Raw genomic sequence first — 20,588 nt, 5'->3', positions numbered from 1 at the left:
AATTACAGAGGTATTTCCCTACTGAGTGTTCCTGGCAAGATCTATGCAAGTATAAAAAAAAAAAGGTTGAGAAGAATTGTGGAAGAAAAGCTTGGTGAAGAACAAGCTGGATTCAGGCCAAATAGAGGCTGTCAGGATCAGATCTTCACTTTACGACAAATAGTCGAGAAAGCATGGGAATATAACAAAGATCTGTATTTAAGTTTTATCGATTTGGAAAAGGCATATGACAAGGTGCCAAGAGAGAAGCTATTCAATACGCTGCAGTTATATGGTGTCAATGGGGCATTATATCAAGCAATACTTAGTCTTTATTTGAGTTGTAAGTTAGCAGTTAGAATTGAAGGAAGTACAGGAAGATGATTTAATGTTAAATCTGGTGTGAGACAGGGATGTACATCATCCCATCTGTTATTCATTATATATATGGATCACATTATGAAGGAAAGTGGTATTAAACCTGATATCAAAATTGGAGAGGTTAATGTCAGCTCTTTGCTTTATGCGGATGACGTTATACTTCTAAATAAATCCGCTAAAAGTCTGCAAGAATATCTGACTAAATTGAATAGCTGTTGTAATAGATATGGGATGAAGGTCAGCAATAAAAAGACAAAGACAATGAAAATAGGCAGAATCATTGAAAATGTCAACTGTGTTGTGAATGGAGAACCTGTGGAACAAGTAAAACATTTCAGCTACTTAGGCACAATTTTTACTGAAGATGGTAAATTAAATATAGAAATAGACAACAGAATCAGCAAAGCTGGTATGGTGGGAAGTCAATTGAATAAATTAATATGGAATAAGAGAGAAATTAGTCGGAACACTAAATTAGCTGTATACAAGACAGTGTTCAAACCAGTTTTAACTTATGGATCTGAGAGCTGGATCAGAAGTAAAACACTTGACCAAAGACTAGAGACCGCAGATATGAGAGTCCTGAGAAAGATTAGAGGCGTGAACAGATGGCATCAATGGCAATATCATATTAAAAATGAGGATATTAGGAAAGAACTTGACATTGTCAGCATCCAGGAATGCATTAGCAGAGCTAATCTCAGGTGGTATGGTCACTTAAATAGAATGGGAGAGGAAAGATTAGCAAAACAAGTGTTCTCTGCCAGGTTGGCAGGAAAAGACCCAGAGGAAGACCAAGATATAGGTGGATTGATACGGTACAAAGTGTGTTAGACGATAGAAATAAAAGATCTGATAATGTTGGAGTCTTGACAAGTAACAGACTGATTTGGAGGAAAATTGTAGATAGGAAGTTAGTAATGATGTAAATTTTTCATGTAGTACTGTCATATCCTGTACACCCCTTGAGGGTACATGGCAGGAATTTGATGATGATGATGATGATATTTTGTTATAATGAAATGCAGAACCTGGAGGTTTTTTTTTTTTATTAGTTATGAAAAACTACATCAAGTAAATGCCATTCATTTTTGGCTCCACAATGACGACACTTTCTAAAGTATGTTCCACTACAGCTGTTAATGTTTCTAAGCTGGAACGCCATAATTTCTGCACGAATATTTTCCATCAGATGTTGGAATGTCTGGGGCTTATTCACATACAACGTTTGCTTAAAGTAACCCCCACAGGAAGAAGATGGGAGCCAGCAAATATGGAGAACACGATAGACTATTAATTTCAGATCTTAGCGAAATCATTTGTTCACCGAAAATGAGCCCTTAAGAGTTTATTGTGACTCTAGTGGTGTGGACAATGAAAAATCTCCACAGCAAAATTTAAAAAAATCTCTAGGTTCTATATTTCATTATAACAAAAAAAAATAATAAAAATATTATTAAATGTTTAAATTCCTTTGTGACCTGTGGGCCTCTCTCTCTCTGTGTGTGTGTGTGTGTGTGTGTGAGAGAGAGAGAGAGAGAATATACCACATTAAACACATAAATTATATTTTTGTTGCATTTGGTCCTGTCTATGACTAAATTGGATTTTGATTTTTGCAGCTGTTGTGGGATGTACTATATCCTGAGTGCAAAGTTGGGATTTCTGACTTCAGACAGGATGAATTTTTACCTTGGGGTGCATACATTATGGTTAGTATGTTGTGTGAAGATTCAAAGATCTGATTCCAATGATTATTTCAGCTGATTAGTCTCAAAGTAGTGTTTGATTCACAGGAGAGCTAAAACAGTAATGTAACTGTAACAGTACTGTGACAAAGATGTCCATAACTCCTGGAGGTAATCCAATTCTCCTTCCAGCCAGTTTCTCCTGTTTATCTTTTATGCACTGTTGTAACCATACAATTAAATAAAACTAAGCAATTGCATATTCAACTTGCTTGAAAAAAATGTAAACCCACACCTCATATTAAAAAAAAAAAGTAATAAACATAAACTGCTTTGTGAGACGTGATCGTTGCCTGAGCAGCAGATAATATTTCAATGCGGAAGAGAACAATATGGTACAAAAGTACTGACTAAATACAACTATATATGTTATTATTATTATTATGGGCAACTCCAAGGAGTCCTTAGACTCATTGAGGGAGCCCCTAAACATCAAGTCCATCACAACTGTTCGACATTCACACAGTATCTATCATACTTTGCCTTGAACTCATTCACCGTCATAGCACCCACACAGACTCTGGCAAATTGTTCCACTCATTCACCACTCTAAAAGTAAAAAACCCAGCTCTAACCCCTTACTAAGGAGACTGTAAGGGTGTTAGAGCTCTTACCCAGCTTCCATGGATGTCCCCTAGTCCTCCCACCACCAGCCCAGTTCTCAAAAATAGATAGAAACCCTTCAGCAATTTGAATGTCTCAATCATATCTTCCCTTTTCTGCAACCCACAAATCTTCAACCTGTTTTCATAAGGTTCATTCCATCATCATCATCATCATCAAATTCCTGCCATGTACCCTCAAGGGGTGCACAGGATATGATAGTACTACATGAAAAAAAAAAAAAAAAAAAAAAAAAAAAAAAAAAAAAAAAAAAAAAAAAATTACATCATTATTAATTTCCTATCTACAATTTTCCTCCAAATCAGCCTGTTACTTGTCATCACGCCAACATTATCAGATCTTATATTTCTATCGTCTAAGGCACTTTGTACCGTATCAATCCACCTATATCTTGGTCTTCCTCTGGGTCGTTTTCCTGCCAACCTGGCAGAGAACACTTGTTTTGCTAATCTTTCCTCTCCCATTTTATTTAAGTGACCATACCATCTGAGATTAGCTCTGCTAATGCATTCCTGGATGCTGACAATGTCAAGGTCTTTCCTAATATCCTCATTTTTAATATGATATTGCCATTGATGCCATCTGTTCACGCCTCTAATCTTTCTCAGGACTCTCATATCTGCGGTCTCTAGTCTTTGGTCAAGTGTTTTACTTCTGACCCAGCTCTCGGATCCATAAGTATAGACCTGCTATCATCTTGATCACTCGCCTCTGGATCCTCTCAACCTCCTCCCCATCAAGAAGAAACCTAGGTGACCAGATCTGGGCACAGTAATCAAGATGGGGTCTTATCAAGGCTCGATACAGAGGAACAATAACTTGCTTATCAAAGTATTCTTCAGCATCCAAGTGATTTGATGAGCTGATTTAGCCACTTTGGCAATGTGCCCCCTAAACATCAACTCCCTATCCACCAACACTCCCAAGTTCCTGGAGTACAGTTCCACCAATATGATATACTGCTGCTAATCTTTTCACTGCAAAATGTATAACCTTACATTCTGCCACATTGAATTGACATCCATTCTCCTTAGCCCATACCTCCAATCTATCCAAATCATCCTGCAAAATTTTGACATCTGCATTCACTATTGCCCTACCCAACTTAGCATCATTAGCGAACAAATGAACCGTTCCTCTCAGATCCTTTGCTATATCATTGATCAACAAATTAAACAGCATTGGTCCAAGAACAGAACCCTGCAACACACCACTAGTCACAGGTCATCTTTTGGACTCTACTCCTAAGTAAACTAATCTCTGGTATCTCTCCATCAACCACCCACCTATCCATCTCACCAACCCTATATCCATTCCCATATGTTGCAGTTTACAGATTAGACTTCCATGTGATATCCTGTCAAAGACCTTAGCCAAGTCCAGCAGTATCACTGTAAATCCATTACCCTTATCCAGTTCAGCCGTCAATGTGTTATAAAACCCGAGCAAGTTACTGAAGCATGATCTACCTTCACAAAACCATGTTGTCCCCCATACAGTATCACATTTTCATCAATCCATTCCTGTATTTTACTCTTGAATACTTTCTCCAAGCCCAACGACTCCTGATATGCTGATCGGTTGGTAATTTGCAACAGTAGTCTTGGATCCTCCTTTATGCAGTGAAACTATTTTACCTTTCCACACCTTCGGGACTAAACCAGACCTAAGACTCAGATTAAACAATAAGGTCAAGGGCACTGATAATTCTTTAGTCGCTTCACGTAAGACCCATGCTGATATACCATCCAATCCCACAGATGTATTCACATTAAGGTTCTGTAATAGACTATTCACCTCCACTTCATTCACCACAATTGCCATATAAACTAATGGTTCCTTCATTCCTTCAACATCACCACCTGGATGATATTCTCTTACAAAGTGCTCACTCAGTAATTCCACTATATCGACTGATTCAGTGACCTCCCTACCATCGGCGTTCCTTAAAATCATTCTGCCGTGTACAATTTTTCTTTTACTAGCAGCATACTGAAAGAACTGTTTGGGAATCTCTTTACCTTGCATGGCTAATTTCCTTTCATAATCCGTTTTTGCCTTTATGGAGTAAACGAGTTTAGTAACAAAGAAATATATGTTTACACCTGGTGATATGCACATTCACAACTATTGGTGGAATCTTGGTCAAATAAAGCATTAACAACAGTAAATTATGTGCTTGAAATGGACACCTTGTCTTTCAAGACAGTTTCATAGTGCATGTGAAGGTTCTCTGTCATCTTGGAGAACAAAGGTTGGGACATATGTTGGACATATCATGTAATTTTGTCGCTTAGTGTGTTAAGGCAAATCATTGTGGAATAACCATTCCTTCAACATATCCCAAACAAAGGCATCAAGATGTCAGATCAAGAGAACGTGAAGAGGTATGGAAATTCTGTGAACCTCAAAGTGAGCCTCCCAGGGAAATGTTCTGATAAATAAGCTCTAGAACTATGTGATGTGCAACAGGTTGCACCACCCTGTTGGAATACCTGTGCACACAATGGAATGTTTTTTATTGCACGATACATTAATATAAATCTTGGGTGAACAGAACCAACACATCCTCGATGTAGCATTCATTATTAAGGTCATGGTTACACTATCCTCTTCAATGAAGTAGGGCCCAATTATGCCAGGGCCAGAAACCACACAATATGTGGTGACCTTCTCCTTGTGAAAACGTTTCTCTTGGACAAATTCAGGTTTCAAGAAACCTGTAACTTCGTCTGTTTACATGACTGCTTTGATGGAAATATAAGATTTTTCTTTTTCCCAGAAAACATTGGAGATCAATCAATGGTCAAGATTGTAAAAGGACAATTTTTAAAAATATTATTTTTGCATATTTATTTTTTTTTGAAAATTTGACACAGACTTCAATATATGAGACTAACTGTATAATTATATTCTTACAACAAGATTACTAAGAGACAATTTAAGGGCAACTTACTTGATTACTTCCAAGAGTTTTTGAGTACCCTTAGTATCAGCAATCTCAGCAGTATCATCTTCCCATGTTTTTGGATGAATGGCAGCCATTTGAGTACCCATCTGTAAATCATAATATTGCTATTACACGTTTATACACACATACACAAGCGTGAAGTACAACAGCCATATATTTATATAAACATTACAAAACTAAGAAAATAAGAGAGGCAGTCATTGAAAAGAATATTGGCATCCTAGCCAATATTACCAATTCCTAACAAGTAGATCAGCATGTGATGTACTTGCTAAGATAAGGAGAAAAATGTAAGAAAGCAAGCAATATGCAAAAGAAAAGAGGCTAAACAAAAGCTCTGGGGAGATTTCGGAGAATATCAGAACTTAACATCGGAAAGGTGACAAAATGAATGTTCTGGAGGTTGATGAAAAAGCTTAAAAAGAAAAGAAAAAAAAAAGAATTTGTTATTTATCAGTTTTGCATTTTTGGGCAAGGAACTCAGTGGAATAAGAAGATACTGGTAATATTTTAGCAAAAAATCTCCCAGACTGTATCAGCAAGTGTGCAGTTGGATCACCAACTGTGTAACCATTGTGTTCAAGGAGCTGGTGAGTGGTCTGTCTGCACTTTATTTTCTGGATTTTGTCCCAAACTTTTCTGTTGGTTGCTTTTGTTAAAGATGTTTAGCAGATCCAGGATTTCTTTAGGCTGATGAAGGATGTGTCTTGCTTCTACACAAGCACATTAGGAGGCAATGAGATTTGTTCTTCTTGATATCTTATTTGAGTATCTGCAGAAGTTACTCCATGCTCACTTCTGAGCTTCTTCAGCTGCTATGCAATCATCATTTCACCATGGCATAAAAAAATGTAGAAACCCACTATATGTTTTAGGAATTGCAGTAGTTGCAGCTTGTGTAATACACTGTCGGTTCACTACATCACTGATAGGAGGTGAGCTGTATGTTGTAAAATTGAATTCTGTTAAAGTCAAGGTGGGCCAGTCATCTTGCTCAATTTTCTATTGTGATATCTATGATACAGTTTATGGTTGTTCAAGTAAAAAGGTGGATATCATGGGAACATGATCACTCCCAAATAAGCGGTCTTCAGTTTCTCACTTGAATAGTGGAACAGAGAGGATAGTAGGAAGTTAAGTCAATGGCAGTGAATGTTTGGGTAGGCATATGGGTACATATCGTTGTCATGAAGCATACACTCAACAATTCTTCCACTGATGTTAGTTCGGGAATTGCCCCAAAGTGTTGCATCCATTAAAATAAGGGGGTTGGTATCTGCAATATGACATCATCAAGGTCATCCCGAGATATATCTGTGGCAGGACAAAGGTAGATGTAGCATAAGAGATTTGACTGGCTGTCAGATAGGCAGCTGCCTCTACATTCGTATTAAGTGAGGCTTACTGGAATGTTGTTCTTATTAGTCATATTAGCCTTAGTGGTTTTTTGTTGCTGTTGTTGTTGAGAATTATAGATAGCCAGGGTCCATTTACTCTTCATGAGGAAAATATTCAAGCTACTGTCAATGGCTTACAATCAATATTGTAAATAACTCAATAAAGCCTCAAAAATCTATTCTATTATGCACATGTCTCAGAATTTCAGAAATAAGAAATAACAGAGCAAGCAGAATATAGAAACAGCTACTCAAATTATGTTATTTCAGCTTTTCCTTTTGAAGTAAATAAATTTCAATTTATAACAACCATGTCAGCATAGCACTTAAATACCTTCTCATGATTTGGTTCATTTAAGAAAATGAAATTTGAGATTTAAGAAAAAAAAAATAAAAAATAGGTACAGTAAAAAAAAAAAAAAACTCTGGCAACAGGACTAGTTTGTTATAGCAGACACCTTGCTATAACATAAAGAAATAATGTGCTAGTTAATTCAAATTAAGTCGATATTGAATCCAATATTATTTCTTAGCCGAATAAGAAACTCAAAGATAGAAAATCTATCTAAGAGTTTAATGACGAATATAGAAAACTATAAAAGTTCGGCGAGTCCAAGCGTAAGCCAACACCTGGTACATGCTGGGGCAACTCGTAGTAAAGGTGGAGTAAGCTCCAATCACTGTCCTTAGTATTTTCCCATAATGTACAACACAACTCCTAGGAGATGTATGCTGTTATACATTATGGGACTGGTTTCGACCTTTTTTGAGGTCTCATCGGTGAGTAGGTAGATAGCCCCAAGTGTAAATACTGAGGTGTAGTAGTGCAGAGCTTATTTCTTTATTGTACGAATCGCCAAAAGGTGCATTAATAAATTACTGTAGAATTAGACTCACTGAAATTTTATAGTTTTCTATATTCAGCATGAAACTCTTAGATAGATTTTCTATCTTTGAGTTTCTTATTCGGCTAAGAAATAATGTTGGATTCAATATCCACTTAATTTGAATAAACTTACTTCACAGAAGTGAAGCCTATTGGCTCTTTATCTCAGTAGTGTGCTAGTTATTTTGCATGCATTGGGTCTATGCAATTTTTTCAGTAGTTTGCTGCAATCAACTCTCATTATAACAAACACAAGTTCTGATCCAAGTTCTATACGCATATTGCTATTTCAAGGAAATTCCCTATAGCAATCCATCACTATAATGAACCATTTATATGATTCGTACAAGTTAGCTATAGTGAGAATTGACTATATAATAGTGTTTACTATAAAGAGATGACGTGCAGCCTGGAAGACCACACTGATAGCCTATCAGCTTCTCAAACACATGGATCACGCATTTGAATCCCTGCAGGTATGGATGGATGCATGTCAATGTCTTCAGATGATAACCATTACTAACCATCATTATACCTACACAAGTTCTGAAAGAGCTTGAAAAAAGTTCCGTGTTATGCCTCTATAGTACACATTCCATATTATATACCACTCAGATAATAATAAAAAATAAATTGATAACAAAAACAAAATATACATTCCATTATTGTTGTTACAACTTAGATTTTGCTAATGACAAAACAATTTTCACAAGTAACAAATGGTTTACAAACACCTTTAATTTGAATAAAATTTCTAATGATCTCCCTGAATGATATGCAGATGATCTGTCCTACCTGCACATAACAAGAATCACATATACTTGCCATCTAAATGAAAACAGGAATAGAGATCCTTGCCTTACAAATAAACACACACACACACACAGAGAGAGAGAGAGAGAGAGAGAGCAAATCTATAACTGACAAACTTAGTAAACATTGTAAATAATATCTGAATCCATGATATTTGTATTTCTATTATTCTAGTTGTTTTAGCTATTTATTTATTTAGCATAATGTTTAAAATAACAGCTTCACACACTTAAGAGAAAACTAAATAAAATTTATTACTTCTATATATTTACCTCAATATATTATGAGTGTTTATTCAGGGAGAAGGCAGAAAAACTGGTAACAACATCCAAATGATGAATATAAGAACGAGTTATAGCATACATATAATATTACATGTCTCAGTCAAAGTTGTACAAGTAGGAACGGGACACTATTAGAGTTCAGAGAAGTGAGTAGATTATATATGTATAATTAATTTAAAAAAATTACAAATTAACAGCAATCACTTCCCAAAACTTAGTGACAGGCATACAGTCTATTGGATTAAGATTAGGTTGGTGATGTAAGGCTTCACACAATTGAACTCCTGTAGTTTTGCATCTTGGTATGGTTCTAGTGCTAGTGTCGATGGCATGAGAACCAAGGCCTTGAACCTTCAGATTCTAATCATAGCAGAATGGCCAGTCTGTTCAAAGTAGCAAAGTCATAGGTAATTGCTGTTAACTGTTTATATGTTATAATTAGTTGATTATACATCTATCCCCACTTCAATCAACTCTTACAGTGTTTCCTTCTACTTGTATAGCTGTGACGAGGCACATGATATTATACGCATGCTTTGCGACTCGTTCTTGTATTCATAATTTAGATATTACCAATCCTTCTACTTCTCCCTGAACGAAGATCATGACATATCCGGCAAAATACACAGGAGTAATAAATTCTATTTAGTTTTCTCTTACATGTGTGAAGCAGTATTTAAAACATTACACTATGTCTAACATGCATTTCTCTATTGATTGTCTAGTAACTGATTTACTTAATTTACTTGTGCATAAACACATACACAACTAATTATCAAAAGTAATATTAATAATGGTGGTACCACGTTGTCATGGTGGAAGTGCTTGTGAGCACCACCATCAGGAACTTCAACTCTTCCCCCCCCCCCCCACACACACACCCATTTTAAGTGGTGAATAGAAGAAAGAAGTCATCCAGACTGGATCGGTCATCTCGAGGGTCAACAAGAACTATGTTTGGTGCTATAGCTTCTGGGCATCAGGCAATAAATGGACTACAGGTTTCAGACTCTTCTTGCTGGGCAACCATGGCAAAGAACTGAAATGCAAGTAGAAAGAGAACAACAAAAGAAATGGACTCTAACTGCAAAGAAGACTATTAGGCAAGTTCATTATGATTCAAATCTAGCATCAAGAGGATACTAAAAGTGAATGTATGAAATTTAGAAACAGAAATTTCCTGATACAAGAGTCATTGAGCAGGGAATGGACCAACAAAGATTTATTGTAAAACAAAGTTTTCATTGATGATGAACTTGAAGAATTACAAACACAGATCACCATGAAATCAAAGCAAATGCAGTTGCAAGACCTATACAAGAAACACTTTGGTAAATCAGATAACCCAAATAATAACAACCAGGATTGTTTAAATGGTACACAATAAAAACTGAGACATATGATTGTAGAACAAATGCAGAACAACAGAGAAGGATAGCAACTACTGACAATGAAACAAAGCCCAAGGTAAGATTTGATTGCAATACTGAACAACTTTGTAATAGAAACAATTTCTACAAAAACAGTTGGAGAAACCAATGAACTGATGTACAGTGCTGCAGTTGTAATCGCAAGAGAACTTGGCTATACAAAACAGATGAATAAACCAAAAAGAGGAACCCCAAAATGGAAATTACATTTAGAAACTAAAATAAACCAACTTTGAGCAAATGTTAGCAATTTAAAGAATTTAAAACAAGGTAAACTAAAGCAGTTTAGTAAAGTGATACAACCTCAGAAAAAATAAAATAAAATAAATTTAAAAAAAAAATAACTGAAGTCTCAGAAGAATTAAAACAAAGAATTGTGACCATAGCAAAAAGCTAAATTGAAGAATGGATAACAACTAGGACAGTTCTTATTTTGAAAAGAAAAAAAAAACAAAGAAAAATAAGTTGTTCCAAGTAATTACTGCCCAATAATTTGCCTGTCAATAACATTAAGTTACTAGCTGAACTTCCAACTTCAATTAGTCAATATTTATCATGGCCCCATCTTCTGCCTATTGAACAAAAGGAGTGTTGCAGAAAATCCAAAGAACAAAAGACCAACAGTTAATTGACACAACAATTTTGAAAAATTTGAAAAGACAAAAACTTATATAAAGCATGGATTGTTTAAAGCATTACAACTCTTTGCCATACAGATAGATTATAAAATGTTTAGAAATTTTTGGAGTGTAAAAACACCAGAAAATTCCTAAAAGCTGCCATACCCACTTGGCAACCTCAGTCAATAATTAATAGAGATAAATTGGGTACAGTGAATATGAAGAGAGGAATTTTTCAAGGTAACTCACTACCACCTATATTGTTCATCCTAGCATCGATTCCTCTTAACATTAATTCTAAAGAAAGCTAGCATTGGATATCAAAGAAAGCAGTAAAACTATCTCATTTGCTATACATGGATAAACTCAAGCTACATGGAAAATCATCCACAGAAATTGAGACACTGCTCAATACAGTTCAGATCTTCAGTGAAGACATTTGTATTGAATTTAGACTTGAGAAATGTGCATTATTTTCCATAGTGTTGAATCCTATGAACATCAAGGAATTCTTGAGGCAGATGACATTTAAAGTTCAGAAGTCAAAAAGAAAACAGGGTGCTAATATCTGAAAAGAGTAAGAAAAGTTCTAAAGTTCAAGTTGAATGAAGGCAATACTATAGCAGCAATCAATACATGGGCCATCCCTGTAAAGAGATACACAGGTACAGATATACAGAACTGGACACACAAGCCGATTTGCATGTGCTTGATCAAAAAAACAGAAAAATTAATGACAGTGCATCATGCCTTACACCTATGCAGCGATGTGGATCAGTTATACATAGCCAGGAAAAGTGGTGGACATGGTTTTCTGCAAGTGACGCAAACAGCAGAAGAAGAAGAAGAGTGAGCATTGAATGATTATATCAAGGAAAGTACAAAGAGATATTAACTGAAGCTTACAAAGAAAAGTAGTGAATGTAATAGTTTCAAAAAGCAATATAAGGAAAAAGAAAAGACAAAAAAAGATCAGAAGGTTGGGGAGAAAAGTACTCTATGGTCAATATTTGAAAGATATTGAGGGTAAAGTTGATAGTCGCTTAACTTGGAAATGGCTTCAGCAGAGCAGCATTATTAAAGAGATAGAAAAACTGATATTTGCTGCTCAAGAACAAGCACAAGTACAAGAAAATGAATGCAATAAAGGCAAAGATTGAAAAGATCTATAACAAATGCCAACTGTTACAGATCTTTTCAATCTTTGCCTTTATTGCATTCATTTTGTGTGCAGTCTTTATCTGTGCAGAGATAAAGAAGACACAGTGGGCCATCTAATTAGCTATTGCAGCAAGATTGCCCATCCAGACTATAAACAAAGGCAAGATCAGGTAGTAAAAGCTGTACACAGGAGTTGGTGCAGAAAATATGGTTTCCTTGCAAAATCCCTTGGGAACAAACAGTTGAAAAGGTTATTGAAAATGAAAATGCCAAGATATTATGAGACTAAAATTCAGGTAGATAGACATCTTGAATATAATATGTCAGACATCACTGTAGTTGAATAACAACATGAGCAGTAAATAATGTGACAATACCAGGGGATAGCAGCAGAGTAAAAGAAAAAGTGTTGGAAAAAATGACCACGTATAGGGATCTGGAAATTAAAATTCAATGACTTTGGAGCAAGAAAGCAACAATAGTTCCAACCATCATAGGAACACTAGGAGGAACACAAAGAACATTTATGAAATTTGTATAAGTTGAGCCAGATATATAACACCAACTCCAGAAAATGATACTTTGAGGGACATGTGAATTTTACGACAATATCTAGTCAATTGCTAGGCCTTTGGATATGACCAAACATTTGCAAGTCAATGATTTCATGTTTCTTGTTAATCTTTGCCTGTGAACTCTGTTAACTGAATATAATAATAATAAAAACAATAACAATAATTATCATTATTATAAAATTATATTTTAATTTTTATAAATTATAATTATTATTTACTAAAATAATTAAATAAAGTAAATTATTATTTACTAAAATTTACTGAAATAATGCTGGATTTAATATACACTTGATTTTTATAACACAGTGGAACCTCGGTTGTCGAACGGCTCTGTTCTCGATCATATTTTCCGAACAAAAAACGCCCTGGTTTCCGAACAGAATTTCGGTTTCTGAACAGGCAAACGGCAACCACTTGCTATGTGTGTTGAGCTGTAAGGCAGGAAAGCGTCAGTTACGCGGCAGCCTTCGTTCAGTGTAGTCACTTGCTCGAATCTGCAGAGTTTTCTTGATTTTCTTTGTTTTGTTTTTTTTTCATAAATTATTATTAATTAAGCCACCATGGGACAGCAGCAAAGCGAAAATAAAAGTTGTTAGAACCACGATAGCTATGAAAAAAGAAATCATATCCAAACATAAAAATGGCATTCACGTCTCGAATCTTGCCATGCAGTTCAGTTCGGTATGCGAAATCAACCATATGTACAATACTCAGAAATAAATAAATTTAAAAAAAAATTAATAATAAAAATACAAATAATGTTTTCATGGAAGAGGACTCACCTCCTTCCACTTACGCCATCAACTCTCCTCAGTATGTATAGTTAAAAGTGAATTAAATTTTCATTTTATCTATTTATTGTGTTTATTCTTTTTATATAAGATTTTATGCATTTTCATTATGTTTGTATACGATCTTATGCATGAAGTGCTATTGTAAAGATTTCAATAAACAATCATCTGGGGTTCGGGAACAGATTAATACATTTTACATTAATTCGTATGGAAACATGGTTTCAGTTTTAGAACAATTAGTTATGCGAACGAATTAAATTCGACAACTGAGTTCCACTGTAATCATCATCATCATCATTAAATTCCTGCCATGTACCTTCCACGGTGCACAGGATATGATAGTACTATATGAAAAATTTACATCAATACTAACATCTTATCTACACTTTTCCTCCAGATCAGTCTGTTGCTTGTCAAGAAAGACTCCAATATTATCAGACCTTATATTTATGTCGTCTAAGGCACTTTGTGCCGTATCGATCTACCTATATCTTGGTCTTCCTCTGGATCGTTTTTCTGGAAACCTGGCAGAGAATACTTGTTTTACCAATCTTACCTTGCAGATTCTGTTTAAATGACAGAATATATACCTATACCATACCACCTATGATTAGCTTTGCTAAAGCATTCATGGATGGCGACAATATCAATTTCTTTCCTGATATTCTCGTTTTTAATATGATATTGCCATTGATGCCATTTATTCAAGCCCCTAATCTTTCTCAGGATTCTCATATCTGTGGTCTCTAGTCTTTGGTCAAGTGTTTTACTTCTGACCCAGCTCTCAGATCCAAAGTTAAAACTGGTTTCAACACTATCTTGTATACAGCTAATTTAGTGTTCTGACTAATTTCTCTATTATTCCATATGAATTTATTCAATTAACTTCCTACCATACCAGCTTTGTTAATTCTGTTGTCTATTTCCATATTTAATTTACCATCTTCAGTAAAAATCGTGCCTAAGTAGCTGAAATGTTTTACTTGTTCCACAGGTTCCCCGTTCACAACACAGTTGACATTTTCAACAATTCTACCTATTTTCATTGTCTTTTTCTTTTTAATGCTGACCTTCATACCATATCTATTACAACAGTTATTCAATTTAGTCAGGGAATCTTGCGGACTTGTAGCGGATTTATTGATCAGTATAACATCGTCCACATAAAAATGTGATCCATATAGATAATGAATAACAGACGGGATATTGTACATTCTTGTCTCACACCAGATTTAAAATTAAACCATCTTCCTATACTTCCTTCAATTCTAACTGCTGACTTGCAACTAAAATAAAGACTAAATATTGCTTGATATAATGACCCATTGACACCATATAACTGTAGCATATTGAATAGCTTCTCTCTTGGCACCTTATAATATGCCTTTTCCAGATCTACAAAATTTAAATAGAGATCTTTGTTATATTCCCATGATTTCTCCACTATTTGTCATAAAGTGAAGATCTGATCCTGACAGCCTCTATTTGGCCTGAACCCAGCTTGTTCTTCACCAAGCTTTTCTTCTACAATTCTTCTCAACAGTTTCTCAAGTATACTTGCATATATCTTACCAGGAACACTCAGTAGGGAAATACCTCTGTAATTCTCACATTCAGAGGTATTTCCCTTTTTATATATGGGTACTATTAGAGCTCTACTCCAATTATCGGGAATTTGTCCCTCTGTCCAGGTTGTCTAAACTATGCAGTGCAGCCACTGTAAGACTCTTATACCACAATACTTCAGCAAAATCGAATATCATCTACTCCTGCTGCCTTTCCACATATCAAGCCTTTGATGGCTTTTTCTAATTCAGGTATGGATATGTATTCCTGACTGTATGCCTGTTGAGTGTTTTTTACTACTGTGCTGTCATCACTGCTTGTTTTATTTAGCAGTTTTTCAAAGTAATTACTCCATACTTCAAGGATATCTTTTTCTCCCGTTTTCATGTCACCTTTATCATCTCTAACTACTTTTACAGTACACTTTTCTCCATTTCTAAGCTTTTCCAACAACATCCAAAATATTTTGTCAACTTCTTAATATTTATTTTCTATGTTCCTCCCAAAGTCCTCCCATGACTTTTGTTTAGCTAGTTTTACACAGGGTATAGCATTCTTACATTTCTCTCTGTATTCTCTAAGAGCACAAGCTGACTTATTGGCCAGGAACTTTTGACATGCTTTCTTCTTTTCCTTCACTGCCTCTTTTAACTTCCTGTGTCCACCATGGAGTTCTGATTGTTCTAACCTTGCAGACACCCTCACCAGATACCTATCTGGCTGAATCAATCAATTTTTCTAACCTTGCAGACATCCTCACCAGATACCTCGCTGGCTGAATCAATCAAGGTTTTCTTCAAGGCTTGTCACTGAATCTCTAAAGTTTGGTTCCTGTTCTCAAACTCTTTCATTTTTTCTTCAATAATATTTGTGTATTTAAGTCTACAGTTCACAACTGAGAGCTGCTCAACTTTTATTCGCTTTAAAACTTTCTTACATGTTATTCTTTTCAATATGAAATTCAATTTTATCCTGCTCAAGACTAAATACTTATCACTTCCAATTTCAAATCCTCTGTACACTCTGGTGTCCTACAAAAGAGAAAACATCAATATCAACAATAACATAGTCAATGAGACTTTTCTTATTTCTTGCCTCTTCTCTCCATGTGAATTAGTGCACATTTTTATGTTGGAACATGGTGTTAGCAATAACCAGGCCATGTCCTGAGCAGAAATCCAACAAATATTTGCCATTATTATTAGCTTTGCTCTTTTCTCCAAATTTTTCCAATATATTTTTGTATGTCTGACAATCATTTCCCACTCTGCTATTTAAATCCCCAACAAGGACCAACTTTTCATTTTTCATTGTGTCAGATGCGTTCTCTAAATCCTCAAAAAATTCCTCCACTTCTACCTTAGTAGAACCTTCTGTGGCACAAATAAGTTTCATTGTCCAGTTCCCCATTCTGATATTTCCTCACATCACTCTACTTGAGACTGCCTGCTATTCAAGAAGATTAGCCTCGTATTTAGTGTTGAATACCATGACTACTCCTTCTTTTCCTTGATTGTCATTGCCTGAATATAACATTTTGTATTTATTGTTCAGAGAGATCTCATCAGTTTTTGTCTTTTTTGTTTCAGTCACCCCTATTATGTCAATATGGTACTTATCTAATTCTTCAGCTAGCTCCATTTCTTTGCAATTCAGGCTTCTTATGTTGATAGGACCGATCTTTAACTCTGGTGATGTTGAGTTGGGGTGTTTCTTCAGATTTGTTCCTGTAGCTGACTTTTCACTGTTCACTCTGGTTCCATGGTGAAAACAACGGGGCCTTGTTTAACTGGGCGACACCCCAGCTGGCATGAAATTTTGTTATGTTGTACCATCATTTTGTAATTTGGTTTAAGACAATAAGACTTACAATTTGATTGGCTAAATCCCAAATTGCCAGTCCATTCAGTATCCAGATAGATACCCAACAGGGTGCACCACAAGAAGGTGAGGATTGGACATTAGGTCAGAATTGGGGTGTTTCTTATGTTGGCTTCTTATGTTGATAGGACCGATCTTTAACTCTGGTGATGTTGAGTTGGGGTGTTTCTTCAGATTTGTTCCTGTAGCTGACTTTTCACTGTTCACTCTGGTTCCATGGTGAAAACAACGGGGCCTTGTTTAACTGGGCGACACCCCAGCTGGCATGAAATTTTGTTATGTTGTACCATCATTTTGTAATTTGGTTTAAGACAATAAGACTTACAATTTGATTGGCTAAATCCCAAATTGCCAGTCCATTCAGTATCCAGATAGATACCCAACAGGGTGCACCACAAGAAGGTGAGGATTGGACATTAGGTCAGAAGCCCTGGTCGGTTCTCCACATTACTTTAAAGGCTATGTGGAGGTCTCCTCTCAGTTATACAGCTTTGACCCTTAAGCACCCCTTTTTAATAATAATTATTATATTAATATTATTATTAAATGTTTCATTATATGTATTTGTGGTTTGAGCCAATAGAGAGCACAGTTTGGTTTGCTAAGTCCCAAATTGCCAGCCCATCCTCATTCGTTCGGTACTCAGTGGATAATTAATAATGGGAAGCACCACGTGAGGTTAGAACATTAGGTCAGAAGCAGTAACAGTTCTCTGCATTCCTGAAAGATGATGTGTAGACGTCTTTTCCCAGTTATTTGGCTTTGACCCTTAAGCAACTTATAGAACAAGTAAAATATTTCAGCTATATAGGCACAATTTTTAATGAAAATGGCAGGTTAAATATGGAAATAGACAATAGAATAAGCAAGCTGGTATTGCAAGGAATTAGATGAATAAATTTACATGGAATAAGAGAGAAATCAGCCAAAATGGCAGGTTAAATATGAAAATAGCCAATAGAATAAACAAAGCTGGTACGCGAGGAATTAGATGAATAAATTTACATGGAATAAGAGAGAAATCAGCCAAAATGGCAGGTTAAATATGAAAATAGCCAATATAATAAACAAAGCTGGTATTGCGAGGAATCAGATGAATAAATTTACATGGAATAAGAGAGAAATCAGCCAAAATAGCAGCATACACGACAGTGTTCAAACTCGTTTTAAGTTATGGATCTGAGAGTTTGGTTAGAAATAAAGAACTTGATCAAAGACAGAGACTAAAGATGTGAGAGTTCTGAGAAAAATTAGGGGATTCATATATATAACTGAAGCTTATATATGTCAGATGCCATTAATGCCATCTGAACAGATGGCATTAATGGCAGATATTAAAATTGAAGATTAGAAAGGAACTTGACATTGTTAGCATTCAAGAATGTGTGAGGAAGGGTTAGATATTGAAGTACTGACGAGTAAGACTAACTTGGAGGAAGTCATAGTAGCTTGAACATCCTTGAGGGTACATAACAGGAAACCAAAGATATTAGTATATATAATTATGATAATAAAAAATAATCATATGAGGAATTATGAAACTTTTTTTAGATAAGCAGAATACCAATTCTAATTGATGGTGAAGAGAGTCATTCTGGTTCTGAAGTTCTTGACATTTTTTCTTAAGAGAATTCTGTTCGCTTAAAATAATATTTTCTCTTTCTAACCAAGAAGCTGTTTTGCTTTTAAGAACTTCTTGTGCTTGTAATGATGCTTGCTCAGATTCCTGAATCTTCAAGTCCACTATCTGCAGCTGAAATAAACAATTAACGAGATTAGTACAGTGAAATATACACATTCAAGTAGAACAGTTTGGAATGAAAATTTCCATAGATAAAACAATAATTATGGCATTTTGTGGACAAACTCCAGTTAGAACAAAATAGTTATTAATAATAAAATAATAGAACAGATAAATACTTTGAGTTATCTTGAATGTGAAATATCATATGAAGGAGTAAAAGACAAAATTTAAAACTTTCAAATTTTTACAGATTATTGGCCTGATAAATAGAACACTCAACCAAAATATAGTACAAAAAGAAACGCGCTTGAAAATATACAATACTTGAGCAGAGCCCACATTATTATATGGCAGTGAAATTTGGGTAATAAACAAACAAGATAAACAAAGAATAAAAAAAGTGAAATGAGATTTATGAGAAGAACTGCAAAATACACATTATTAGATCAAAAAAGGAATGAAGACATTTTAAAAGAACTAAAAACAAAATCAATAGAAGAAAAACTAAAAAATTATAAACAAAAATGGATTGAACATGTAAACTGAATGGCCAACACCCGACATCCTAAACAAATACTAAAATATAAGCCAATTGGAAAGAGAAGGCAGGGTAGACCACAAAAAAGGATACTGGATGGATAATGAGACCAGAACGGACCAATATGGTCTAAACCTATAATTAGTGTTATGATGATGATGATGAAATATATACATTCAAACCAAAAGTCAGATACCTTTCACATTTCAATTCTTTCAATTTTCTTACCTCATAATATTAGTTTCTTAGTACCACTGCTGGATAAGTATTCTGAAATGAAGTCTAGAAATGAATGTATGGTACATAAGTTCCTAGTAGATCCTTATTTATTTTTATTTTTTTTTGCTGTACTGTGCATGCATATAACAGATGCTCAAAACCTAGAATCCAATTCATTCAGGGGTAGAATTCTGGAAATTATTTATATGTATATGCAGGTTGAAGTTTAACAAGTAAGAGAAAAAGCTAAATTCTGTAAACAAGGAGCTGACCCTGTTACCTATCCATAATAAGGCTTTGAATTAAAAGTTTTTTAATTGACACATAATTGATTAAATTTTGTCATTAAACACAATACTAGATGAAAAACTTAGAATATTCTTGAATGGAAGGATGATTACTTCATCTGTGTTTTTTTTTTCACTTGAAGAATTTATTTTATTTAGTACTTCAACTCAGTAATGAAGTCAATATTAATAGACAAATTGAAGTGTAAAATCTCACATGAATAATGATGTATCATGTTTGTTTTACAAAATTTGTCTAAAGAGAAATATGTATTAAGAATTGTCATTGTTTGTAAAAATTACTAAAACTTACCAAAAATCCTTTGTATGTAATAATTTCATTACGGTCATCATCAAATTCCTGACATGTACCCTCAAGGGGTGTACAGGATATGATAGTACTACATAAAAATTTACATCATTACTAACGTCCTAACTATAATTTTCCTCCAAATCAGTCTGTTACTTGTCAAGACTCCAAGATTATCAGATCTCATATTTCTATTGTCTAAGGCACTTTGTACCGTATCAATCTCCACCTATATCTTGGTCTTCCTCTGGGTCGTTTTCCTGCCAACCTGGCAGAGAACACTTGTTTTGCTAATCTTTCTTTGCCCATTCTGTTTAAGTGACCATACCACCAGAGATTAGCTCGGCTAATGCATTCCTGGATGCTAACAATGTCAAGTT

At 35.0% G+C, this 20,588-nt stretch overlaps 1 protein-coding gene across 3 annotated transcripts in view; it reads right to left on the bottom strand.

The window, feature by feature from the left end:
• The window catches only part of LOC150106811 (nucleoprotein TPR-like), an 826,699-nt gene that overhangs the window by 354,157 nt on the left and 451,954 nt on the right, over positions 1-20,588 (bottom strand). For all 3 annotated transcript variants that reach the window (XM_090393327.1, XM_090393328.1, XM_090393329.1), the window contains exons 28-29: positions 18,675-18,863; positions 5,689-5,789 (exon numbers count right to left, since the gene is read on the bottom strand). In XM_090393327.1, the coding sequence (XP_090249453.1) occupies positions 5,689-5,789; positions 18,675-18,863 (290 nt within the window). The remainder of the gene's footprint in view (positions 1-5,688; positions 5,790-18,674; positions 18,864-20,588) is intronic.

Source organism: Typopeltis vanoorti, chromosome 5 (genome assembly GCF_054136105.1).
Source record: "Typopeltis vanoorti isolate ZY-2024b chromosome 5, IOZ_Tvanoo_1.0, whole genome shotgun sequence".
In the NCBI taxonomy this organism is placed as follows: Eukaryota; Metazoa; Arthropoda; class Arachnida; order Uropygi; family Thelyphonidae; genus Typopeltis; species Typopeltis vanoorti.
The sequence above is the reverse complement of the archived record's forward strand: the minus strand, read 5'-3'. Positions and strand labels throughout refer to the sequence as shown.